The 26,797-nt window shown below is 42.0% G+C and overlaps 1 protein-coding gene across 1 annotated transcript in view; it reads left to right on the top strand.

Moving 5' to 3' along the window:
* Window positions 1-26,797, top strand: part of NCOA2 (nuclear receptor coactivator 2) — a 264,744-nt gene that overhangs the window by 169,576 nt on the left and 68,371 nt on the right. The window contains exons 3-4 of the mRNA XM_008150353.3: window positions 5,525-5,629; window positions 8,196-8,368. Coding sequence (XP_008148575.2) covers window positions 5,544-5,629; window positions 8,196-8,368 — 259 coding nt within the window. The 5' untranslated portion in view covers window positions 5,525-5,543. The remainder of the gene's footprint in view (window positions 1-5,524; window positions 5,630-8,195; window positions 8,369-26,797) is intronic.

Below are 26,797 nucleotides of genomic sequence, written 5' to 3'. Positions count from 1 at the left end.
CCTTTTTATTTGAGCCCAAACAATTTTCCTTTGGCTTATTCTGACACCATGTGTGTTTTTTCATAGGTGTCCTGCTCTTAGTATTACAAAATATTTTTCCACTATCCCCCCTTTTTTGATATAATTATTAGGAGGCTTTTGGAAAATTTTTATAATACAGTCTTGATCACTTTAAATTTTAATTTTTTGTACAAAAATATGACTGCTTTAAGGTTCATTAATGTTAAGCAATGTCACCATGAAATGAACTACCAAAAGAATTTTTAGTTAATACTGTAGAAACAGCTTTTGGTCCAGTATAATTTTTCTTGAATATTTACTTATTTCAATTAGCCAATTTTGACCATTTTACTGTCAAATTTAATACTATAACAATAATCTTAGTTTACCCTGTAAGTATTAATGCAAAGGATTATTTGCATCCTTGAGAAGGCTGTAAGCATTCCTGGTATTAGACTGGATTTAGATATAGGGCTGCTGCTGTCAGCCAAGTCTCTGTTGCCTGGGTCTCAATCTGAGCTGGACAAGTCTTTGTCGGCCACCTGGGTCCCGATCTGAGCTGGACATGGGAAGCGCGAAGCAGCCATGGGGCAGGAGACCTCCCTCAGAAGGGGCGAGTGTTCAAGCCCCTGCAATGTTGGGGGGGTGAGGTTCTGTGCCCCACCTCTGTTGACCCCCAAGTTCTCTCCTGATGGCCCCTCTGCGACTGTGCCTGTCTTAGGTTGTTCCTCCCTTGAGGAATCTTACCCGTCTTTGACTAACCAGCCATCCTCCGGGGCCAAGCAGGGTGATGTGAGGTTCAGTTTTGTCTCCTTGGTAGCCTATGCCCCTATGGCCTCCATGCCCAGCACCTGCCTTGGGATCCCCTCGCCTGCTGGCGGGGCCCTGGCATTGATCATATATCTTGGGGAACCCAGGTTTCTTCTCCAGGGAGGGCCCAGCTCACGCCATTGTGCAAGAGACAGAGCCATGGTACCAGCTACTATGAGGCTTCAACCTCAGCAGGAACAGAAAGCCCAGGCAACAGCTGTGGGCAATTGGATGGTGAGAAGAGGTCCCTCTTGGCAAAAAGAGCAAGAAGGGCCAATGTAGAATGCTCCAGTGCCTTCCCAGGGGGCCTTCCACACAGTGGAAGGAATTAAATCCTTTCATGTGCTTTTAAATTGCTGCCAAATATTCAAAGAACTAGTTTGTAAGTTTGTTTGGTATATGCTGTTATAAAATATCAAAAACTATAGTGACATTGTAGAAAAAATATCATGTAAGGATTTTCTTTCAATTTTAAACTGGAAGAAATATTTAGTTACTTCATGGGGCCAAAAACCTTCATAACATTTAAAGTATATTTATTAATTTTTATTTGGTAAGGCTTTCCATGCAATTTCAAGTATATTAGATCTGTTTTAAAAAGATTTTCTTTAAGAAGAGAGAATAAATTTCTTGTATTACTCTGGGCCCTTGGAGCTTTCCAAGAATCATCTCTGTTAAGACCTTGAAATTTTAACATGGTAAAAAAACCCCATCAAATATATATATATATCCATATATGATTTAAAGATTATAATATTTTTATAATTATCTTAATATATCAAATTTAAACTTTTTAGAGCTGGACAAATATATTTAGCATTTTGTCATTTCAAAATACCTAAACCTTTAACTTTATTATTTATATAATTAAGCAAACTTCCAAAAAAAATCTTTTGCTGCCACAGGAGTTTGGAAGAAGTTTGTAGCCATTCAAATGTAAATTACCACATTCCTTAGCATACTGGGAGAGTGGGCTTCCTTATTGGATCTCCACGTGTCTCCCTTCCTTCACCACATCCTGCTTACTTCAGGGGAAGCATCAGCAACAGATCTGGCGGAATTTCTTTTTCATGCTTAAAAGATAAAGACAGATCTTAAATTTTTTCTTTCTTTTTCGCTTTCCAAAGTAATAACTAACGCCCAGTTTGGCCAAGACTTGCATCTCTCTGCGAATTCTTTTATAATTTTTAAATGAAACCTTAAGTAATCTCATTGCAGGAAAGCAGATAGCCTTGTCCTCTCCTGCCATCTTTGAATTTTTCCGCACCAGAGGCGGCTTCAGCACTGGAGTCCCACTTCCCATTACAGACTTCAGACTCCAAATATCAATCAAGATTCCAATTTGAACAAGAAACCACATTCTTTAAGCATTCAAACCAAAATTCTAATAATAAAGTTTACTTTATATTTATAACCTAATTCTTCCCCATTAGCCTGGCTGAAAAAGAAGTTCCCACCCTACTTACAGTTCGCGACTCTGCAGCTGGCCGTGGGCTTTTGTGTGCGGTGAACTTCCCTCACCTTTTTCCGGTGAATTTTCCACACCTTTCCTCGGTGTACTTTTTCCTTCCTTCACTCTTAGGCGAAAAATACCTTCTCCTCCAGAAGTCCCTCGGTAGGCGCCAGAATGTAGGAATCCCTTTCCACGTCCCGCGTGGTCCAGGGTTCCGGTTCAGGGTTCGAGTTCTGGAGAAGGGCCGCACACAAATGAATGGAGACTTGAAGAAATTCAATTTGGCGAAATGGGGGGCCAGGCGGTAGTCCACCTCTAGTGGGAGAACTCACGACTGCTCTGGCCCTGCCATCCCTCTTATTGAGGCTTTGGGGAAAAACATCTTAGGCAAGATAAACAGAAACTTACATGTAGCCCTTAGGCAGGAAATAACAGAAACTTACAGGGGACAAACAAAGGTGGAAGCTGCTTCAGCTAACAATATGTCAACTAAAGGGTGAGTGGTTAGAGCAATTAAGGTTGTTGACCAGCCTTCCTGGCTTCCTGTCAACATCTCTCTTTTAGTGAAACTGATTTGTTTCCGGCAACATACACCTACAATATGGGGCATTGTGTTATATATTGAGGGTTACATCTTCATGATAAAAATTTACTTGAGCTAAAACCGGTTTGGCTCAGTGGATGGAGCATCGGCCTGCGGACTGAAGGGTCCCAGGTTCGATTCCGGTCAAGGGCATGTGCCTTGGTTGCGGGCACATCCCTGGTGGGGGGTGTGCAGGAGGCAGCTGGTCGATGTTTCTCTCTCATTGATGTTTCTGGCTTTCTATCCCTCTCCCTTCCTCTCTGTAAAAAATCAATAAAAAAATATATTTAAAAAAAAAATTTACTTGAAATCTTAGGATTTATAGAAGGCTGCTTCCAGGGTAGAAAGTCCTTGGGATTGTTCTGGTGGTGGTGGTGGTGGTGTTAGAAGCTTTCTTCGATTGGATGAGGAATGTTTTTTGTTCCATGCTCATGATTGGAACCCTGGGAATTGTGGTTCCAAGAGAAATACAGAAAAAATGCAGAGTGTCGAGCATCGTCTGGAAGAGTTTGGTGTCCAGGTTTTTGTTTGGCCCTCTGGGCTTCCCTGGCCTCCGTGTGGCTCCCGCGCTGCCTCAGGCCTCCTCCATCCCAGGTGGCGAGGTGCTCTCTCCTGTACGTCACGGTGAGAGGAGTGCATACAGTTGTATGGCACCTCCACCTTTTACTTGTTTATCTCCCGCACCTGGTTTTCTTCCTGAGCAGCCGTCGCCCCCGTGCTCCTCACACACTCAGCGTGGTGGACCAAGGCTCAGTGAGTGCGTGATGGGGAGGGGAGGTCCTGCTGCTTCCCCACCTGACCTGTGACTGCGAGATTAGAGGAAGCATGGCTTATTTGATGGGAGACCCTTAGCAGGAGTGGGTCGGCCTGGGTCTCCGTCCCAGTTCTTGCTAATCCACTCACCAGCCCTGTGTTGGAGATGCTACTGATTACCCCATTTTACAGAAGGGGTCATCAAGGCATGAGAGGCGACTTCTTAAGGTCCCACCAAGAGGTGCAGCTTGGACATGGATGCTGGCCATTTGCTTCTCAGCTCTACGGCCGCTCATGGTCCGGTTTTGATGATTAAGTTCTATCTGTAAATTTCTTGGTACAGAGTGAATGCTAAATGAATAGTAACGAAATACAGATTGTGCTCATTATCAGCCCCAAATTCTGACGACAGCACAGGACCTTGGGGCTTGTTACACTGCTCCCCGCAGCAGGAAGCTCAGGCCTTGGCTCTCAGATTTGTCCCCTCCTGTGTGACCTGTTGAATACAATGTGCAATTGGTGCGAACCTCTGCCGCTACAGTGTTTCTTCGTCCTACTTACACGTGACTCCTAAAAAAATTAACTCCGCTGCCCCCTTGGATCGGAGTTGAGTCCGGAAGGGTTGACTGGAGTGAGACTGAGCATCCCAGATTACGCGGAGGGAAGAGCTGGGCTGTGCGATCGGTAGGTGACAGCGATACAGTGGTCACTCTCAGGTGGTGTTTTCGTAGCCCACCTTCCTCTTTCTCAAATTCTTGACCTTCTGCCGACTTGCCCTTCCCTCCAATTTTTCCAATCTGGAAAGGAAGAAAAGCTGCCACAGAAAGAAAAGGAGGGCGGAGGTGATTTTAGGAGGCTGGGGGACAGAAGGCAGAGGAACTAGCATGGAATTGAACTCTAGGAAATAGTCTCACATGCAGGCTAAAACCTTGTGGGCTGCTTTTTATTTGTTTGTTTGCTTGTTTAGTGGGGGAGGGGCGGTTAGCAGTTATTGAGCACCTTGAGTAACAACTGTCTATGTCCTCAAAACCTTTGTCAGTCCCTTTGTTAGTTTGTTGAGAACTCAGCCTCTGTTGCTGTTGGATTTACATATTTAAACATTATTTGGATTCTACTAATGATGAACACACTGTTTCTCTTATTATATATCCTTATATTTTCTTACGGGAAAGTATTCAGCCAGCAGGAGCCAGTAATTCTCCTCCTCGGTTAGGGTCAGTAGTGTTACCTGATTTTTTTAGTACATCTTAAAGCCTTGGGTGATAGCAGCAAGAGGCAGTCAGGGATGTGACAGGAAACTGTGGCTAGGAGGTGTGCTCAGGCAGGTGAGCTGCCCTGGGTGGAGCACTGAGGGAGGAGCAGGGAGGTAGGAACCTCCTGCTAGAGGGCGACTGCTTAGGGAGGCCTGTGCGGGCCTAGGAGAGGTGTCATATCTCCCTGGTGGGATTTGGAAACATTCAGCTTCATGGCATGGCCCTACCTCTTCCCCGGGCAGTCTGTCATGGGTGAGCTGTTGCAGCACAGACTTCACATTGGCCAACCCAGAGCAGAGACTGGGAGGAGCCCCTTACAACACCTGTCGTTTCCACATGTGCAAGAGCGCTCCTGAAACTGGGGGCTGGCCGCAGAAACCAGGGCCAGCAGTTGTGGTTCAGTGGCACTGATGAAAGACAAGGCCTGGCGAAAGGGTATGGGCCCAGTGAGGTAGGCTTGTTTGTGTTTATGACTCGGAACCTTTACGTGTGCTTAACCTTTTAACAAGACTTAAAAAAAAAAGGCAGCCTTTTTGTTAAAAGTTATACACGCACATCAGTCAAAACTGTTGTCAAATTTCTGATAGGAGTCAACGTTTTTTCATTATTGGTAAGTTGATCAGACACTTGATCATCAGCTCTTTTCACTTTCCCCCTTGTTTTCTGTTTTAGCTGCTGATATGTGTTCAAGATGAGTGGGATGGGAGAAAATACCTCTGACCCATCCAGGGCAGAGACAAGAAAGCGCAAGGAATGTCCTGACCAGCTCGGACCCAGGTTAGAGGATTGCCCACAAAAGTCACATGCGGCTTCTTTGATATTGTAGCACTGATTTTACACCTGATTTGATACTGTGATTGGTTTTGCTACTTAACAGTTAATCAAATATGTATTATTTAGCTGACGTTTTGGAGATGCTAATCAGTTACAGATCTTATTATTTTTTCTAAGAAGAGGAAAGCTACATTCTTCTGATATCTCCTAAGTACTTGACTCTTAAAACCTCTTTCTTCTATAATCTTGAGTTTTTCACACTCTTTTCTGTTCGATCACACTGTCATAAAGGCAAGATCCCAAACTAAAAAGATCTGCAGTTAATTTTATACTGGGTTTTATTTTGTTTTGTTTTGTTTGTTTGTTTGTTTGTTTGTTTTAATGAGCAAGACATGAAATGTTAAATCCACTTGCTTTTGATTTTATAAAAAAGACTGTGGCTCTTCAGTGAGCACAGCACAAAGTTTTACAGCAAGTTCCATGTCATATGTTATGGGTGGATATATGAGTTGTTATAGCCTCCATGGAGGATAACTTAGCCGTACCTTTTTAAAGTTATGAATGCATATTTTCTTTGAACTAACAGTGTTCCCCTTCTAGGAATTTTCCAACAGTATACTTTTACATGTGCAAAATTATATTTGTTTGAGCTTACTTATAACAGCGTTGTTCATCATCATAAAAAGGTTAGGAAAAACCTAAATGCTTGTAGGCTTGTATGTAAACTATTTAAACATCTATAACCTGGAACACAATACAGGTTACTGTGAAAAAGAATGTGGACACTATTAATGGGATGATATGAAAAAAACCTGTTAAGAATATTTAAATCATGTCAGTGACTTAAAAATTTAAATTTAAAGAGCAACTTATATTAAATGGCCAGTAAAATAAATTTAAATTAAAAGAGCAACTTCTATTGAATGGCCAGTAAAATTATGAGATGGGGAACAGTAGGGAAGAGGGATAGAGATCATCATTAAGAGAGGAAGAGAAGGAGAAAGAGCAAAGAGCCAGTGTTTATATTTCCTTCTCTCCTTGTAGGTGCCAAGCAAAATAAGCCTGTTAAGTCACCACTGTCCACATCCCAGCTCCTGTGTGTTGCCTCTAGATTCCCTAGTACTTCCTGGCTAACCACAGTCTGTCAGTCAAACTGCCTGTAGTGCTCAGAGCCCTCCTCCAGGAGGCAGTGTGGTAAACTGGCGTGTTCCAGTGGAGGGACGTTCTCTGTGCAGGTTCCAATGTGGGGGCGGGGGGGTGGAGGGGTTGAGTGAGTCCAGCCCTCTCCCTGGCACTCTCCCATCTTTGTAGCACAGCTCCCCCTTCACCTATTTGTCATTGACTTATTGTCTTGGGGAGTGAGGGAGGGGAGAGATGGAGGGAAGAAGGGGTGGATATAGGGGTCCAGAAGGGGAACTTGGCTCCTTCACAAATTCTAGCCACTCCCTCCCTTTCCCTGCACTTAATCAGCTAGAAGCTAGGAATACACATGAGACTTAGGAAAACCCAATTCAGGTCTGCTCTACTGGGTGATCTTGGACAAATTGTATAACCGCTGTAAAATGGGAAATTATATTCCATCTTAGGTTTATTAGTTGGTGAAAATAAATCTAATATTTAGAAGCTAATATATGGGAGTCTATTACAAACTACAGGATTTTATAAATTGCTATTATACACAGATAATACCAATTTGTTAAAAATACAGAAAGCGGCTACATTAAACAACTTGCTTTGCTTGTATATTGTATTGTTTGAATGTCTTTTAGTGGGCCCTGTACTGTACTTGAGAAGAAAAGGGTCCACTGTTATTATCAAAGGGAACTCTGGAATTTGCTGTTTATCAAATTCAAATGAGAGGATCTTGCCAATTTTCCCCCCTCCCTTCCATTAACTTTTTAAAACTTTAGTTGAACTTGGATCGTTGGTTTGTATTTTGCATGTCATTCAGCTTGGACAGTTAACAAACACCCTGGTCAGTTTCGCTTTTGTTTCTAATGGTACTGTGGTTTTTGCATTATCTAAAAAGCCTGTTTGGTTTGATTACTAACATCTTGAAGAAGCCTGTGAAATTATATAGATTTATTTATCTTAATTTTTTATGCTTTATCAAAAATCATTGAAATTTATTCTTATTTTAACTAGGTTAACTTCCCTTTCTTTTATTGATCTTACATAAACTTCAAAATTTTTACAGACGTAACTTCCATTTTCTAAAACATAAAGGAATCCTTTGCTTACTCAGCAGTAAATTTCATATCCAAGCTTGGTATCAAGCACTGGGTGAGCAAATTGTCTGATCCCTGTCAGTGGAAACAGTAATCACATTGGACATAAGATGACACAAGTAAATATATAATTATAAACTGGGGTAAATTTAATTTTTTTTAAAAACCTGCAACATTTAGAGCAAATTCAGGTTTCGCCCCTCACCCCCAAAGTACTTTTGTGTTTACATAAGTAACTTCTGTTGGCTGTCTTTGTATTAGAACTTGATTGACATGCTTATCTTGTTCAAAATAGCTCTTCTTCAAATTCATAATAAAAACATGTTTGTTTGTTTTTTTAGCCCCAAGAGGAGCACTGAGAAACGCAATCGTGAGCAGGAAAATAAATATATCGAAGAACTTGCAGAGCTGATATTTGCAAATTTTAATGACATAGACAACTTTAACTTCAAACCTGACAAATGTGCAATCTTAAAAGAAACTGTGAAGCAAATCCGTCAGATCAAAGAACAAGGTAAGAGGACCAAATTGATATTTTGGAGAGTTTAGTTGGTTTCTGGTTTTCCATGTGTGAGAAGTCCCTTCAGAGTCCCTTTAATCCATTTCTTCAGCTTAAATTATTGATGAGGAAATGATGTCACAGAGCAAGATGAATGCAAGTATCACTTGCAGTGGTGTATAAATAGGCTTTATATAAAATTCACCAATTCCCTGAGGTGCGGCGGGGTGATGTCACTTTTCGTCTGGTAAACTCCGTGAGGTGCCCTCAGCCTCTGCCCATCTTGGACTTCCGGAGCTTGCACGGCAAGCGACTGTCATAATCTGCGAGAGAGGAGCCAAGTGAAGATGGAGACCAGAAGTAAGGAAGTGAACCTCCTGTTCCGGCTCGTCAGCATATTTGATGAAGTCTGAGCCCCGACCGGCCGCACCACTAGATTAGAATTTCATATCCTGAGTGACAAGCGATTTGAAAGGCTCATGCCTCTACACGGAATTCTTTTGTGAAGTTGAAACACAGAACATGACAGCTTTCTTCCTGGGGTTTTCTTTTTTTCTGAGATCATTTTCTGCCTCTCTTCTTTGATATTTTTGCCTACAGATAAACTTTAAGAAAATAATATTTGAAAAAACACATTAGACTTTGTGGTGCCAAGAAAAATCTGTCTTAGGCAAGTACGAACAGTGCCTCGGTGCTCAGGGCCAATATATGCTCTTGAAGTATTCACACACTGCGTCCCTTCAGGGTGAGGGAGATTAGTATCTCCTCTAATCTGTTTTTGAATGCATCCTCTTAGAGTACCTACCTTTTATGTAATATTCAAAAGAGGCAGATTTTAGAACAGTGATGTCTTTGTCTGTATAGGTATATGAGCCTGAAACTGTCTGATCCGATCTATTATAAAATCCTAGCTACCCACTCACATATTATCATCGGAGCCTTTTCCATTTTCATGCATGTACTATTAAGCTAAATTTTATATAAAGCAATTTTACAAATGTAATTCTGTCTTCTAAGAATTTCTGAGGAATATACATATAGCATACACAATGCAGTTTCTGATACCAGCCCACCCTGAAAATCAGTCTTTATTTCCTGGCTTTTCTGTCAAGATTATATCATAACATTCACCATTCAAGGAGTTTCCACTCTCAATGCCTATCTCAGTCTCCATTTCTCTCTTTTTCCCCATGACATTCACTAGTTACCAGAAACTCAGTTAATCTCCAGTTTGTGTCTTCATTCTTTGGTATCAGCAAATGGATAAAATAATATTCCTAAAGCTCTTAGGAGAAAAAATTGGTTAAGGTTTCACAGTGTTCTGCAGTTGCCATATTTCTGGTTGCTGATACCATTGCACCGGAGAAATCACTAAGTTTCTTGTTTCAGATTTCTAAATTTTAAATAATTAAATTTTGTGAACATTGCATGTTAGGCAGCACTTTACACTTAAAACAGTTACATAGATTTTTTTTATTTTATTTTATTTTTTTTACTATCAAGGTCTTGCACAAGGTTTTAAAGTTTTGCAAAACCTTGGTAATTCCCCCTTCAAACCATCAAACACGTTCGGATGTGTCACGCTGGGCCTGTGCCATACTTTCACTGTGGGTTTAATCATGGACTGCACCACAACCACCCAAGAAGCAGCAACAATAAACACCCTGTCATGCCTTATTCTTCTAATAATGTTCCTATTAATTTGAAAACTAATGTGTTTTGAAAGGGGAAACAGAACTTAAAAACCAAATGAAAAGAACAAATATACTTTTAAGTTTTCAGCTAGCCTAGTACTGTTAAGAAGATTGCTTGTTTAGTAAATTGTCTTTAAAAAGAGCAGGACTTCAGAAGCAAATAGGACAGAAGCTACGTTTGTGTCCTGGTTCTGCCCCTGACAAGCTGTTTGAACCAGGGCAAAGTGTTTTCTCTCTCTGAGACTCAGTTTCCTCCTTCAGAATTTAGCAAGCATAACATCGAGGTTGCACAGTTGTTGAAAAATTTATGAGCTAAGTGAACACACTCAGCAAGTGCCTGTCGCCATAAATGGATATTAGGTGTTCAGTAACTAGCGTTCCCATATTGAGCAGGAAGGTGGCATTTTCTTCACTTACACTAAGACCTTCAGACAATGAGTGCTTCCTTCAGGTAGAAAGGGGGAGAGGGGGCGGTGGTATGAACATCCTCCCCTCCAGGTCATCTGAAGCAGTAAGGTTCTTGGTGTCTGTGCTTGCCCCCCACCCCCTCCAGCTCCGCATGGGCCAGCGCGCTTCTCTCAGCAGCTGACAGCCACTAGGGTTCAAGAGCAGCACAGAAGTGTGACCCACGCCCTTCTGTCTCACCCCGTGTGCCCGCCCACCCAGCCGATCCCCCGTTACTTAGTATAAATAAAATCCAACCATCATCTTGACAACATTGTCCAAGCTTAATTTGTATTTTAGCCACAGGCATCAGCCTGAATGAAATCATAGTTGTCCTAGAGAAGTTAAACTGGATTACATGAGATGTTGCACCAAAGAATACTAGTACTCCGTCAGGAATGCCGGGCTCATCCTTAGGGAACCTTCCAGCAGGCAGGTCAGCCAGGCATGATGAGCTCTTGCACTCAAGTCTACTCTGTCATCAGCTGCTCCTCAAGTTTCCATCCGCTTTATAAATAAAGGGAGAGAAGAAAGGATATTTTTAATGGCCTAAAACAGTGGTCGGCAAACTCATTAGTCAACAGAGCCAAATATCAACAGAACAACGATTGAAATTTCTTTTGAGAGCCAAATTTTTTAAACTTAAACTTCTTCTAATGCCTCTTCTGCAAATTAGACTCGCCCAGGCCGTGGTACTTTGTGGAAGAGCCACACTCAAGGGGCCAAAGAGCCGCATGTGGCTCGTGAGCCGCAGTGTGCCGACCATGGGCCTAAAGGATGGGAACTTGGAGGGGAATTACCAGCTCTTCAAGTAAAGGAGCATCCTCTTGTATGAAGTAGTAGGAAGACTCGTGTTTGTAGCCACCAGCCCTCGGAGAGCGTTCACATTGGGCGGGCCTTGTTAGGAGCAGGGCAGGTCCAGAGTCTGCGTTGAACCATTCCAGCAGCTTTTTGATACTGAAGGATGATGTTTCATCCTGTTTGATATGATGCTGGTAAGTGTTTAAAATTTCAGGCTTCTACTGTATACCTTACAAACAGCAGTCATAAATGGTGGAAAAACCTATTTCCTCATTGAAGGGCTAATATTGCTTTTGTTTCACAGAATAATAAGTAGTATAAATACAATAATCTATTTTGGATTACAATGTCCAATTTCACACTTTTAATCAGAAAAGTTAAATAGAAATTTCTGTGGCAAATTCCTATGCTCTTAAAAAATAAAATTGACCCAAACTACCTGATTAAAAACTGGTCAGAGCACCTTAATACACACTTCTTCAAAGACATACAGATGGCCAATGGACATATGAAAAGATGCTCAATGTCAGTAATCATCAGGAAAATGTAAATCATAACCACAGATATCACCTCACGCCTGTCAGAATGGCTACCACCAAAAAGACAACAAAGAGTACGTGTTGGGGAAGAAGTGGGGAAAAGGTGACCCTTGTGCACTGTTGGTGGGATGGTAAATTCATGCAGCCACTATGGAAAGCAGTATGGACATTCCTCAAAAAAAATTAAAATACCACATGGCCCAGCAGTCCCACTCCCGTGTATTTATCTGAAGAAATTCCTTGTTGGACTGAGCAACCTAAAAGGTCATCCTCATTTCTCATTCTGATTTTTCTAATGATATAATTTTGATTGTAGTGCCAGTATGAGAACATTGGGATTGTAGATTACTTCGTACATTTGAATTTCCCCTAATAGTGAGGATAGCATCAAAAAATAAAGAAGTATTTTAAAGAGGTGAGGGCCAGTGGTTTTAGTGGAGTCAATTCACATCAACCAATGAGAGCCAATTGTTACATTTCAAGAATTTTATAAGCCAATTGATAAACAACCATTATTAAAAATTATATAGACTTACAATTAAATTATATTACAAAACAAGCGTAAGGAAAACGAAAGTTCATCATTTCCTAATTATTCTACTTCATTTTACCCTTATCTGTGCTGTAGAGGCTCTTTGTGTCATATCTAGTTACATGAGAGAGATACTATGTAGTGATGGCTACTACACATCTTTTCCGAAGTCTGCATTCAATACCGAGAATTCACACCATGGAAATCTAAAAATCAGTAAACTCTACAAATCAAAGCTTGACTTATTGTTTTGCTGACTGTCATTCTAGACTTAAGTAGTGGAGAAAGTATTAATAATTAACATTATAACATTACATAGCCAATACATGCACACACAAAAATTATATCCAATGCAGCAAAAAAGTCATAAGTTGAGAAATAATTGCATTTCTACATATAATATCCTCACCCTATACTTTTATTATTTCACTTTTGTCTTATTCATTGACTTATATGAAAAGGTCCAGTCACCTGCACCCTCTCCAGCTCTCTTGTGGACCTTGTTGGCTCTTGCTTGTCCCTGTTACCTGAGTGACATGTTCAAGAATTTTTCTTTAAGGAGAACTAAAGAGGGCAAGAGTCATGGCAATTTTTATTTTACTCTTATTTGCTTGAACACAGGAATGAATTTGGCCCTATCTTACTATTGAAGATCTGAAGCTATTATCTGTTTTCATAAAAATAAATCAAACTTTCTTTCCTTGTTTGACAATATAACCTGTGGTCGGCATTCTGCCCTTGACATTGCAATTTTGAATGAAGATAAAGTGTTTTTCTGCTGGTCTGCGTATAAATCACTTTCCTATTCTTATGTGGACCAGTGGCTCATGTTATTAATGAAATCCTTAAAATTAGTTATCAGGGGTGGAATTCCTGCTCTTATTTTCTCCTCAGACCCCTTATTATTTTTTCTGAAGTATATGAAAAGGTTATTTTGTTTGTTTAACAGCTTTCAGATAAAGAGGATTTGAATAATTTAATGTACCCTAATGCTTCACGATTTTAACAATTTATGACATGAGCTCTAATTTCAAGACTTACACTGCCTTCCACACTCTAGAAAGGAGGCATTCCTTTTTGCCTTGATTGCCTTGTATTATTATAAAAAGAAATTAATTCTGACACCCACTCCCTGTATCGATTTTACTCAAGAGCCAAACATTCAGTAATAAATTTTATTGAGTAAATACTATATGCAAGACATTGTTATTCACTGAGGGGGAATCTGACCGTCAGTAGTACATGGGTTTTTTTGTTTTGTTTTACTTTTTTTGGAGCTTTCATTCATTTGAGATGAAATAGACTTGTAAACAACCAACCAGCTATGGAACTGGAAGGGACAGTGGGATTGAGTGGAATTACAGGAACAAGCCTTGCTGTAAATGAGGTTTTAGTAGGTGAGAGAGTGGCCAGTGGGGCTGGGCCGGGATGGGATGGGACGAGGGGGTGGGGATGCTTGTCAGGTGGGGAGCAGAGGAACCAGAGCCACGGCACAGGACCGTGGGGGGAACCCCGTGTAGTGAAGCATCTGGTCGGATTTGAGGCTGAAAAGGACAGGTCAGAGTCAGATGGGACGGTAAGCACAGGATCGTAGCAATGTTAGAGTTTGGCAAAGGTGCCGTAAAATCAGACTCGTCACGCCTCTGGCCGAGTTGGTTTGAAGTATTCTGCCATGGTCTCCTTGCTCTGGAGATGCCCAGGCCTAGGCATGGGACTTGTGTGTCCAAAGCACATGCCACTGTTTGGCATTTCGCTGTTGGTGTCATTCTCTTTTTGGTTTAGGCTGAAAGTACATTTTTCTTAGTTTTTTGTGGTTTTGTTTTTCATTTGTTTGGTTTTGTTTTCTGTTTCTTTTTTTAAGCAAATGGGTAAGAACAAGCCTATCTTCCCAACCTGTTGTACTGGTAGCCGAGCAAGAGGGAACCAGCACTGTTCTTGTGAACTTCAGGTTAACTTTCAGGCTGCGGTGGATTGTACAGTAAGAAATCATTATACGTGCAACTATTTTATTTAATTTTAATCCTCACCCGAGGACATGCTCAGAGAGGGGAAGGGAGAGAGAGAAACTGATCAGTTGCCTTCCATACATGCCCCGACCAGGAACCCACAACCCAGGTATATGTCCTGACCAGGAATTGAACCAGTGCCCAGGATGATGTTCAGCCAGCTGAGCCACTCCAGCCAGGCTGGATTTTTGGTGGTTTTCTTAATTTTGGTAAAAGACACTTAACATAAATTTATCCTCGTAACAATTTTTAAGTCTGCATTATTTTATTATTAATTATATGCATGCTGTTGTACAACAGGTCTCGAGCTTTTTCATTTTTTTTTTTTTCCGAGCTTTTTCATTTTGCGTGATAGCAACTCCATACCCATTGAACAACTCACTGTTCCCCCTGGCCATCCCCTTCTACTTTCTGTTTCTGTCACTTTGATTACTTTAGATACCTCACATACTGGTAAGTGGAGCCATGCAGTATTTGTCTCTTTTTTAACATAGCATTGGCTTATTTAACGTAGCATAATGTCCTCACGTTTCATTTACGTTGTAGCGTATGACAGGATTTTCTTTTAAAGGCTGTATGTACATATCACATATTTATCCATTCATTCATCAATGGACATTAGGGCTGTTTCTACATCTTGACTCTTGTGAAAAATGCTGCAGTGAGTGTGGGTACAGAAATATCACTGTGATTTTTGTCTTCAGTACTTTTGGATTATTACCCACTTCTATTTTTAATTTTCTGTACTGTGTCTGCACCATTCTTACAATTCCACCAACGGTGCATGAGGATGCCTGTTTCTTCACATCCTCACCAACACTTGTTACTTTCTGGATTTTTGATAGTGGCCATCCTAATGAGGTGATATCTCATTATGATTCTGATTTACATTTCCCTGATGATTAATTAATTAGATAGAGAATCTTTTTCAAGGAGATAGTTTGAAAAGAATAAGTATCTAATACCATATAGCAGCATTGAATTCCTTCTATAGTCAAATATCTTAGTATCAGATATTGTTTGATACTTTAGGGCATCAAACATGACCCTAAGCTAAGAGTGTGGAGAGGAGGTAGTGCTGAGCAAGAAGATCCCTTGAGGCAAATATTAAATCAGTAAGAAAAAGGAGAGAAAACCACAATGGCATTAAGATATTTGGCCTCATTTCAGCTGTTTCTACACAGCTGTTCCCCTAAAGAACGCCTCTTTCCCTCACACCTTTTGCTACATCAGAGTCTGTATGTAGGCTGTAGGGAAGGAAGAAGTGTCAGTCATGCTTGGTTATCTCTTTGTCTATCGTTTGGGGGTGGGCAAATAGAGGCACTCACGTATGTTGTTTACCAATTCTTTCCTCCTCTTATTACTGTTTTGTTCACTCTGAAATATTTTAGTTCATTTCTACTTAGAAAATGATCACCTCTTCCTAATTACTGAGTCATTTATCTCTGATAATAAGTGTAAGGGTCCAGTTTTTTAAATCATCTCATCTTTTCTGTCACCCCCGATGTTTTTAAAGTAATAATTCCAGGAAAGCAGTGATCGTGGTGATTTTCATCTCAGCTTTGTTGGTAAGAAATGGGGACCCCTTAACAGCTTGTGTTTTGCCATGAGTGCATAAGTCTAGTAAAACTTGGCCTTGTGCCTTATTTAACTGTGAGTTCAGCTTTTACTCCAGGCGGGCTCTTTCCAGCATATCAGATATTGAATCCTGTTTTGTTTTCTAAGAATGTGACAGTGAAGAATAATTCACAAAATACAAGAATTGTAGGTCTGCTTATAATACTTCTCGATTAAAGACTCTGGATACCAATTAACCTTGCCCTGAGAATTGATTTTAATTTGACCTTTTTTCTTGTGGTAAAATATGCATAGCATTCATTGCTGTCCATCTCTATAACTTTTTCATCATTCCGAACAAAAACTCCTGATCTATTAAATAATAATTATTCACCTCTCCTCCTCCCAACCCCTGGTAACCACTATTCTATGGATTTGACTATTCTAGTTATCTAGAATAGTGGAATGATACAGTATTTACTTCCTATGAGTGGCTTATTTCACTTACTATAATGTTCTCAGAGTTCACCCATGTGATAATATATATCTGCATTTCCATCCTTTTTAAGGCTGAATCCTATTGCATGTATATGCCATATTTTTTTATCTATTTATCCATCAGTGGGCACTTGGATTGTTTGCACCTTTTAGCTATTGTGAATAATGCTGTTATACACCATGATTATTTGTGAACATACATCTGTTCAAGTCCCTGCTTTCATTGGGGGGGGGTCTACACCCAGAAGTGGTATTACTAGATCATGTGTTAGTTCTGTTTTTAATTTTTTGAGGAATCATCTATATATTTAAAACCCTAATATGCAAATAGACCAAACGGCAGAACTACCAAACAACTGGTCACTATGACGTGTGCTGACCACCCGGGGCGCGCGTGGAACATGGCGGGAGTCAGCCACAGTGGGATGGTGGAGCAGGTGATCGGGGGCACCAGACCAAGGCGGGGCGCTGGTCGCTGTCATCGGGGCGAGACTCTAGTGGTTACTGAAAATGCTTTGCTCCTGTGCACTGCAGTCCTGCCCGGTGCTTGCATCTGCTGCTGGCGCCGGCCCCGATCAGCACTGGCCCTGATCACTTGGTAGCATCAGCTGGTGTGAGCTGTGGCTGCCAGCCCTAATCACCCTCAGGGCTTCTCCACCTCCCCCTGCTCCTGAGGGGCGATTGGGGCAGCAGCCACCACTCGCACCCGCTGACAGCGCTGGCCCCAATCTCTCCCCACCATCAGTGGGTGTGAGCATGGCGGGCACAGTCAGCATATGGGAGCAGTGATGGCGGAAGCAGGGCTACCGGCAGAGAGGGGACCGGGGGCGTGGTGGGAGGGGCCAGGCGGGGGCGTGGAGGATGGGCTGAGACCCGCCTCTGTACCCACCACAGCCTCCCAACCCACAGTTCCTTTCAGGGTGCACTAATTCGTGCCCTGGGCCCCTAGTTACTATACTATGAAAATGCAAAAATATTTAAATAGATAATACTTTTGGTATTAAGAATCAGGATTCCTTGTATCCAAGGCTACAAATGTGGGGATTTTTTTAGCAATACTAAAAGAATATCATAAATATATGTAGACACACTGTTTTCAGCTACCCTCTCATCCCTTCTGGAGGATTCCTCCATTCTTTGCTGGGTCCCTGTATTGCCTCTGATCACCAGACTCCTTCAGGGTCAATACTGTTGTCTGTTTCTTAGATAAGGAAACTGATATGCAGAAACAATAGTAAGGCTCGAACTAGTCAGTGACAAACTAGAATTCCAACCCCAGTGTGCTGGTGATTCTGAAGCTGGCATCTTTCCCCCGTGTCCATGACCTGCCCCTGAGGGTGGTGGTCGTGTCTTCAACCCAGCCTTTGTTTATCGTGAGAGAAAAGGTTGATCTACAGAGAAATTCCTAAAGCAAAACACTCAAAACCAAAGTAAAGATTTATAATAGTTTCTGGGGTGTCAGTTGGGGTAGTTTTAACGTGTTACTCACAGAAGAGATTTTGATGGTTTAAATATCTTCAATCTTATGGAAACTGCAGTCAAATAGCTGCCCCTCGCCCAGGTCCCCGCGTGTTCTCCACGCCCATGCATTCTAACAGGGCTGCATCTCTCCCAATATTACCCTTTTTACTGTCTCTTTCTAGTTAGCTCAGTGTAAGTCATGAAAGGATGAGATGCTAGGGTCATTGAGCAGTGGAAAAAGTTCCTCCTAGATATGAAAACCTCTGAGTTCGTTGCTCTGATTCAGAGCCCTCACATTTCCCACGAGCCAGAGGAGTGACAGAGGGAAACAGAGGACATGAGTTGTGCGTTGACGTTGCGTGCCCTCAGAGGCTGGTTGCCACGAAGCTGCTGCAGCTCCGACTGCCTGGCCCCTGCGAGCGCTGGGCGTTACCACGTGTCACACGTGGAGTGCTCACGTTTACCTGTATCATCTCATTTCATCCATGCGGCGCCCCTGCCGGGCAGGTGTAGTTAGTTATTAACTCCATGTTACACAGGGAACCTCGGGTTTAAGTGACTCGTTCAGAGTCTCACGGCTTCGAGAACTCAAATCCAGATCAAAGCCAGTGTTACTCTTGCTCTGCCTGCCCTTTGGGAGGAGTTGTCATGAGTAAGTGGGTTAAGCACATGGACAAGCCCAAGTTAAGATACACTGAGACACCGTGGTTTAGTTACTGGGAAGAATGTTTTTTGCAAATCACAATGTCAGAGGATAATGTACACTTTCAAGACAGCTCAGCTTTTCCTGTCAGGGAAAAAAAAAATGATAAAAGATCCCAAGAAAATAGAAAGTTGCTGTCTGGGCCAAAAAAAATTCTTGGTATTTAGCCAGAAAACTGGATAACCAGCTGGTTTGAGAATAGTCATTTTGTAACCTCGTGTAAGCAGATGAGTTTTCTGTGAGAGGGAATGTGCCATCGTTTTATGTGTCCATCATGTGGGCGCACCGTACCCTCCAGATAAACAGCAGTCCTGGCCTCGTGAAGGTGTTCTCTCCGATTTCAGGAAATGTATTGAGAGCAAAACAGACTTTACCAATAGTCGCTGTGAGTACCCCAATGTTCTTTATTGTGGACCAGAGGTCAAGGACAGGAGTGGCATCCAAGGGCCGTGTTTCACACAGTACTGAGCTCTGCACCACCTGTGCAGTGTGTTCTAACCTGTGTTCCTAAAGGGAAGTGTGCAAATTGCAAATATGCATCTGGAAAAGGGATGTATTAGATTGCATGCATTTAAACTTAAACTTTTAGATACCCAGGGCTGTTGGAAAGGGTACTTTTGTATTATGTTTCTCATTTCTATAATTTTGAACCAAAGAAAGGTCCAATTCAACACAATCTTACAGAAAAAAATACATTAATTTTACCCAGCCAAGAAAAATTTTTCATTAAAATGGACTTAGATTCTGATTGTACAGTGTTAGAGCCTTGACCACCTGTAATAGATGAATCCTTTTGGGCCTGCCAATTTTGGAAATAAATTTTTTGTCTTATGGAAAACAATTAAAGTGAAAGAAATAATGTGAGTACTCCCACACGGTCAGTCCTGAGGTCCTTTTCACGCCCATCAAGGCCAAATGGTGGACATGATGGAATTCCTGGGCCATTTGGGGAGCAGTATCTTCTCAGTACAGTGGTGATTCCTTCCTTAAGCCTGTCCACATTAGGCAGGCATCTGCATACCCCCATTCTGTAAGATCCCAAGTGTTATGTGTTACCTTATAGATGACAGAGGGAGAAAGGAAAGAAAAAACAGCAAGCCCTATTGGAATTGACATAATTATCCATTACCACCCCTAAATTAAGCTCACCTTCTTAAAAGCTTTTTTAATTTGATAGACCATCTTCAATTTGTAGATCCTTTATGTCAGATTAGAAAAAATTACATACAGTGCATTTTATTTGGAATGTTGCTAGAGAACTAAAATTGTCAGAGGTGAAAGAATTAAAATCATTTTTTTCTCTTTGATTAGATGGATGGATGTCTCTGTGATTGAATTAAGTGCTTTCTTAAGAAGAAGCACAGAGACTCTGTAGCTGTAAAAACCATTTCTCCCCTTGAGATTTATTTGTAAGTTAACTGTTTGGAATGGAGGATATTTTCTATCAAAACAATGCCATTTTGATGATTAGATTCCTGGACCAGTTCCATAAAGCCTATTGTAACCAATAATGCTCTAACTAGAATAGTTCTTAATATGTAAGGTTTACTAGTATACAGCTGTGTTTCGAAAACAGAGAGATGGTGTAGTGATAAGTAAGATACACATTCTTATAGAAGTGTTCTTTTCTTTCTGTTCTATGCCAGTTTAAGTGTAGATACCTTCCTGTGGGGCTCCATGGACATTATTGATAGTAAAAGGAGCCCTCTTACCCCTAAAGGTGGGAACCACTGCCCGAGTTGCTTCCAAGTGAAGGTGCTGTAGAAGCTCCATCAGCACATCCATCTATTTCCCTGGAAGGCTCTGCTCTGGATTCCCAGAGAGGCCTCCCACGTGGTTTCCTCCTCCTTCCTTTTCGTCCTGGACCCCTCCCACTCCTGGCCTCCACTTGCCAAGCAACACCAGGCAGGACTCTTAGGACAGGGGCAGAGCTCCCGAGGCAGGCCTGTGGGGGAGGCAGGCCTGTGGGGGCCAGGAAGTTCAGACGTGGTACGTGAGAGTCTGGAGCAGGTGATACTCAGTGAACCGCAGGCTCTGGGCCACCGTCCTTTCCTTTTCCTCACAGCTCACCTGTAGCCCCTGCCACTGTCTTCCTCTAGCGGCAGACTCATTAGTCAACAGAGCCAAATATCAACAGTACAACGATTGAAATTTCTTTTGAGAGCCAAATTTTTTTAAACTTCTTCTAACGCCACTTCTTCAAAATAGACTTGCCCAGGCCGTGGTATTTTGTGGAAGAGCCACACTCAAGGGGCCAAAGAGCTGCATGTGGCTCGCGAGCCACAGTTTGCCGACCACGGCCTAGCCCAAGCATGTCAAACACTAGAGTTTGACATGCTTGCCTAGCCACTCCCTTATTTCCACTGGGATTTTTCTTCTCCCCTGGTCCACTGCAGCACAGAATTCAGCTTTGTAAGTGAAGTTCTTGTCTCTGAAGCAAACATTTAATTCTGGAATTGTTTAGCTAGTGAAACAGGTCATGTAAAAAGGAAAAGTCACAAACTTTCAGGAAGTCTTTAAATCTCATGATCAATTAGGTTTCAGATATTCTTTGAAATATAAATGAAGCCCTGGTTCACTCTTTGTCTATATTCCCAAGTTTATCTGCAGGCGTTAGCAACCCTTAACTTTGTCTCTGATCCCACAGGAGGTGCCTGTGGTCCCCCTCACTTCTATCCATATCCCCATCTATCTCTCTGTCTTTCTCCCTTCCACTCTCTTCTTTTCTTGATTTTCTTAGATTCTATTGAAAAAGACAAAAATCCACCTCGGCTGGTGTGGCTGTTAGAGCATCGGCCCTCGCACCAAAGGGTTGCAGGTTTGATCCCTGGCCCCAGTCGTGGGTTGCAAGCAGGAGACAGCCAATTGATCTCTCTCTCCCTCTCCCTCTCCCTCCCTCCCTCCCTCTCTCTAAAAATCAATGGGGAAAATACCCTCGGGTGAGGATTAACAAAAGAAAGGGGCAAAGGCCAGATAGATAGATAGTGTGGCTCATCTATATTTTGGAGGAAATATTCCAACGGAGGTGAGGCCATCTGTGTAGTTGGAGAGATTGGTAGGAATCACCTCTGTTTCTCTTGACTGGCCTAGTTCAGCACTGAGGTGCAGATCCAATCCTTTCTGACCAGGTGGACATTGAGTTTTCAGTCCCTACCCTGTGGCTTTAAAGCAATAGCAGTTTTATCTTTGATGCCCATCTTCTCAGTCCACTAGTTACAGTACTCAGAATTGTAAGAGTGTACTCACTGCCCATCCTTTGCCTATAGGACACAATAAAGCTATTTTCACATGTTTGAAAATTATGAACAGTTTATTCTTTTTTCCAAATTGACCCTCAAGGTAAGAGGGTGGAGGGTGGTCATCAGGAACCTGAAGGATTATGGATCCGATGTCAGGATTTGTAAAGACCTGCAATATTAAATATTCTTGTGCACACTCATAGCTACTGTGTTTCTCAGTCAGTTTTTTCCTGTCAGGTGCACCCTTAGCTCCCTAACCTAGGGTTTCCTCCTCAGAGCAATCTGTACCCCTCCCCACCTTTTCTCTTTCATAATATAGTCCCTTCGAATGTCCATCTTCTCCCAACTTTCTTTGACGTTCCTTCCTGTAAGTAGTTGATTACGATAATTCTCTATATTGCTTCTCTTCTGTATGCTAATCTGAGGAGCCCCTTACTTTCACATACTATGCTAAGTCCCCCTTTTTTGAATTGGGTTTGTGTTGTTTTTTTTTATTGAGTTCTGATTTTCATATTAGGATAAGTGAGAGAAAAGAGCTAGACACTTATCCACAACACTATACAAGGTAATCCATTTCAGTACTTGGCAAGGTGCCTGCACCACACACAGGAGGGCAAGGCCTGTCTTTTTATCTTTGCATCCTCCCTATCCAATATCGTGTTTATGTTTCCTTGAAAACATAATGTACTACTTTTTAAAAAATAATTACAAATAAAAATGAGGAAGTAAAATGTCTTATCCCATCTGTGTGCTAGGAGTCGATCCTGTCCAGCCCATACAGCCCACTTGAGCGCCTCTTTCTGTTGCCTTCTCCAGAGAGTGGATCTGTTCAACTCACTTTTATTGAGTGTGCACTTGGGTCATTGAGTCAGCAGTGCAGTAGAGGACTGCGATGCAGAGGTGGGAAATACAGTTTCTAGCTCAAGGACTTGACAGTCATAAGGGAATTCCAAGGCCCTCCTGATGGAGTCTGATGGTTTCCAGATGATGTAGCAAGTGTTAGGAAGGCAGCGTTGTGGAGAAACAGGGTCAGAGATTGGACCCCTGAGAGTCCAGGGATTTCCTAGAAGGAATGATCCCAAGACTTAGAAGGCCCCGGTCACAGTCCAGTCAAGGTAATGACACCCATGAACCCAGTGATGCCACCTCAGCCTGGCCTGCTGTTTTGGAGAGGACTTTCATGCACTGTGTTCTTGGCTTGGGCAGGGGGACAAGAAGCAAGCATTTCCCGTCTAGGAGACAAAAGCCATTGCCCCTCCTCCAGAAAATGCAGCATTATTTTAATATTTTTTAAAAAGAAATTTATATTTGGTAAAGTACTAATATTTTATCTCATTGAAAATTAAGATTTATGTTTTCACTCTTAACATTGATAACTGAAGAAAATAAATTTGTTGTATGACTGGCTTTGATTTTTTTTAAATTTCAATTTATTGGTAGAAAACCCATGGAAACGATATTAAATTAAATTCATTGATAGCAAGGTCTCAAGATAAGTTCAATAAAACGTACTCTTATAAGTTTCTGATTCAGTTGGTTTTATCACAAAGGGATGTAATTGTAGTTTTTAGTAGAAACTTGTCAAGTACTATTATTTTTCATTGCGTCTTAGCCTTATGAAGTCTGTCCATTTCATTTTTCAAACATGAATGATTTCAGTTTTTTGTTAATACAATGATTTATATTAAATTACTTAAAGTACTTGTTATTTGTAATTTGTGAACAGGTTTATTGGGTTCTTTGTAAGACTGCTTGTAATTATAAATGCAGAATAATATTATTCCTTAGCGCCTTTCTTCTGTGGAGCTCAGAGTGCTTCACATGCATTATCTTATTAAGCCTCATAACATCCCTGAGAGGCAGGGGCATTTTGCAAGCGATTATGGATTGCTTTGCTGAATCAGCACAGCCGTACAACATTATGATAAGCTTGGAATAGATTGAGGTCATGTACTAACTTGCTCTCAGGAAACCGTATATGCAGCCAAATATTTTCCTTGGCAACACAGAGCTAACAACTGCCTCCATTCTAGTCTCTGGGAAGCCCACTGTCCATTGATGCAATAAAACATAACAAAGGATACATTTTGAAAACAAATTCATGACAGTCTACCTGAGAGGCAGGTGAATTTCCTACAGCCTGAGTGACAGCAGCATCTTCTCGTCCAGGCTTTACATCTGCAGAGGAAAGGCTACCAGTGCTCTTGCGATGTCATCTGTCATCTTCTGCCACTTTATCTGTCTCACCTCTAAGCCATCACATGGCAGGGAGGGTTCCAAAAACAGGTTTCTGGAATTCAAACCGGCCATCTGTGTTGAAGCTAAACCTGATTCAAAATAGCTTTGGTAGAACTTTCTTCAAGGCTTGATGACAGCATAGTCCTAAGTCATCTAGCATCTGGAAGCACAGTAGGATAATTAAAATTGAAAATAGGAATAATAAATTTTATGAAGATTTTATTTCATTATTTGAAGGGTTGTAGGATGGTGGGGAAACATCTCTTTTGGCTAGTATATTTAAAACAAAACGAATTTGCCGAAACTGGTTTGGCTCAGTGGATAGAGCATCGGCCTGTGGACTGAAAGGCATGTACATTGGTTGCAGGCACATCCCCGGTAGGGGGTGTGCAGGAGGCAGCTGGTCGATGTTTCTCTCTCATCGATGTTTCTAGCTCTCTATCCCTCTCCCTTCCTCTCTGTAAGAAATCAATAAAATATATATTTTTTAAAATAAAATAAAATAAAACAAAACGAATTTAAGCCAGTTAATTTGATAGGGAGTAACTAAGTTATTATTACGTCTTTTTTATATTTATAACGAGGGGCCCAGTGCACGAATTCGTGCACTGTGAAAGGAACTGTGGGCCACGAAGCTGCAGTAGGCACAGGGGCGGGTCTTGCCCATCCTCTGTGCCCCCACCCGGCCCCTCCTGCCGCAGCCCCTGGTCCCCTGTCTGCCGGCAGCCCCGCTCCCACCGATGCCACTCCCATGCGCTGCCGGCCCCACTCGCACCCGCTGAAGGCGCAGAGCGATTGGGGCTGATGCCAGCAGCAGGTGCAAGCAGAAGCTGCTGCCCCGATCACCCCTCAGGAGCAGGGGGATGTGGAGAAGCCCTCAGGGGTGATCAGGGCTGGCAGCTGTCACTTGCACCCACTGATGGCGCCGAGCGATCAGGACCAGCGCCGGGCGCCGGCTGTGGGTGCGAGTGGGACCAGTGCTAGCAGTGGGTGCGAGTGGCAGCTCCGGCACTGGCAGTGGGTGTGAGGCAGCTGCCGGCCCCAATCTCCCCTCAGGAGCAGGGAGAGGTGGAGAAGCCCTGAGGAGCAATTGGGGCTGGCAGCCGCCACTCACACCCGCTGATGGCACTGAGTGATCGGGGCCGGCGCTGGGCACTGGCTGTGGATGTGAGAGGTGGCTCCGGCACTGGCCCCAATGACAGCTACCAGCGTCCCGCCTTGGTCTGGCGCCCCCACTCACCTGCTCCACCATCCTGTTGCGGCCGGTGTCCACCATGTTCCGCGCATGCCCCCTGGTGGTCAGTGCACGTCATAGTGACCAGTTTTTCGGTTGTTCCGCCGTTCGGTCTATTTGCATATTAGCCTTTTATTATATAGGATTAGATAGTTAATTTTTATCTACTCTTTGCTCTATATGGGTGATCATTAGCATCCTGAGGATTTTTCTTTTTTATGTATCAAGTAACCATGACACTCGCTCTCTGCATGTCTTTCATTTGTGGCTTAAACTTTTTCATAACCTTTACTGGAGAAGAAAATTGTTGGATTTTAAAGAAAGTCTTTTTAAAATTTTTCTTGCAAGTAGATTTGGCTGCTTAAATAGTCATTGTATTTGAGAGCACGTAATGGATATAAACTTCAGGAGAATTACTACCTTACTAGAGGTGTCAGGCTATTTTTCTCCTTAACTTAAACAAAATTAGCTGGAGAACTGCAGGACCATATACACAGAAAGGAGAGGATATCGTTGGGATATCAGCTGCGGGGTCTTTGTTAATTTCACTTTGACCTCATCATGCAAGTTGTGATCATCTCTTGCCCACACATTTGCTGGGCTTGGCAGCATGCCTGGGGTGTGGTCCCAGGCCCTCCCTTGGATGGGCTCCTGCGCCTGTTGAGGCATGTCAGCTTCTGAGCGAAGCTGACCCTGGGTTTCCTTTCGCTGCCTCTGCTCTAAATGGTGTGCAAGGCTGGTGCTGCACTGCACTCCTGCTTAAATTGGAGAGATTTCATGCCACACAGCAGTGAGAGGGTCACTTTGAAGAGGGGTGTATTTTTATTTTTTTGGAAATGATAGTGTATATTATTACAAATTTCAATACCAGCTTTGCTTAGTATGAAATACAATATAGCTGATATTGACATATATTTAACTTGTTATATATTGACCTTATAATGTTACTAAATGTACTTATCATGCCTACTAGCTTAAAAAAATCTTTAGTATTTTCTGCAGAGATAATTGTGTTGACTGCAAATAAAGACAGTTTTATTTCTTTCTGAATATAAAAAAGAAAGGAAAGGAAGATGTATTTAAATCTATTGCTATTATTGTTTGAAACATACTAACTATTGAATGGACATTTGACAGGAACCTCTTTTCTAGAATGACTTCAATTTAGGATACTGTGATTATTATAAAGAAACTTCACATTTTAGAAAGGTAGGAAAAATTGCCCTGACCGGTTTAGCTCAGTGGATAGAGCGTCGGCTTGCGGACTGAAAGGTCCCAGGTTTGATTCCAGTCAAGGGCATGTACCTTGGTTGCAGGCACATCCTCAATGGGAGTAGTGCAGGAGGCAGCTGATCGATGTTTCTCTCTCATCGATGTTTCTAGCTCTCTATCCCTCTCTCTTCCTCTCTGTGAAAAATCAATAAAATATATTTAAAAAAAAAAAAGAAAGGTAGGAAAAATCTACTTTGGGATTATTTCACAAATGCTTCCTAATCTT

Source organism: Eptesicus fuscus, chromosome 19, assembly GCF_027574615.1.
Source record: "Eptesicus fuscus isolate TK198812 chromosome 19, DD_ASM_mEF_20220401, whole genome shotgun sequence".
Classification (NCBI taxonomy): domain Eukaryota; kingdom Metazoa; phylum Chordata; class Mammalia; order Chiroptera; family Vespertilionidae; genus Eptesicus; species Eptesicus fuscus.
This window is presented reverse-complemented; position numbering and strand designations above follow the sequence as displayed.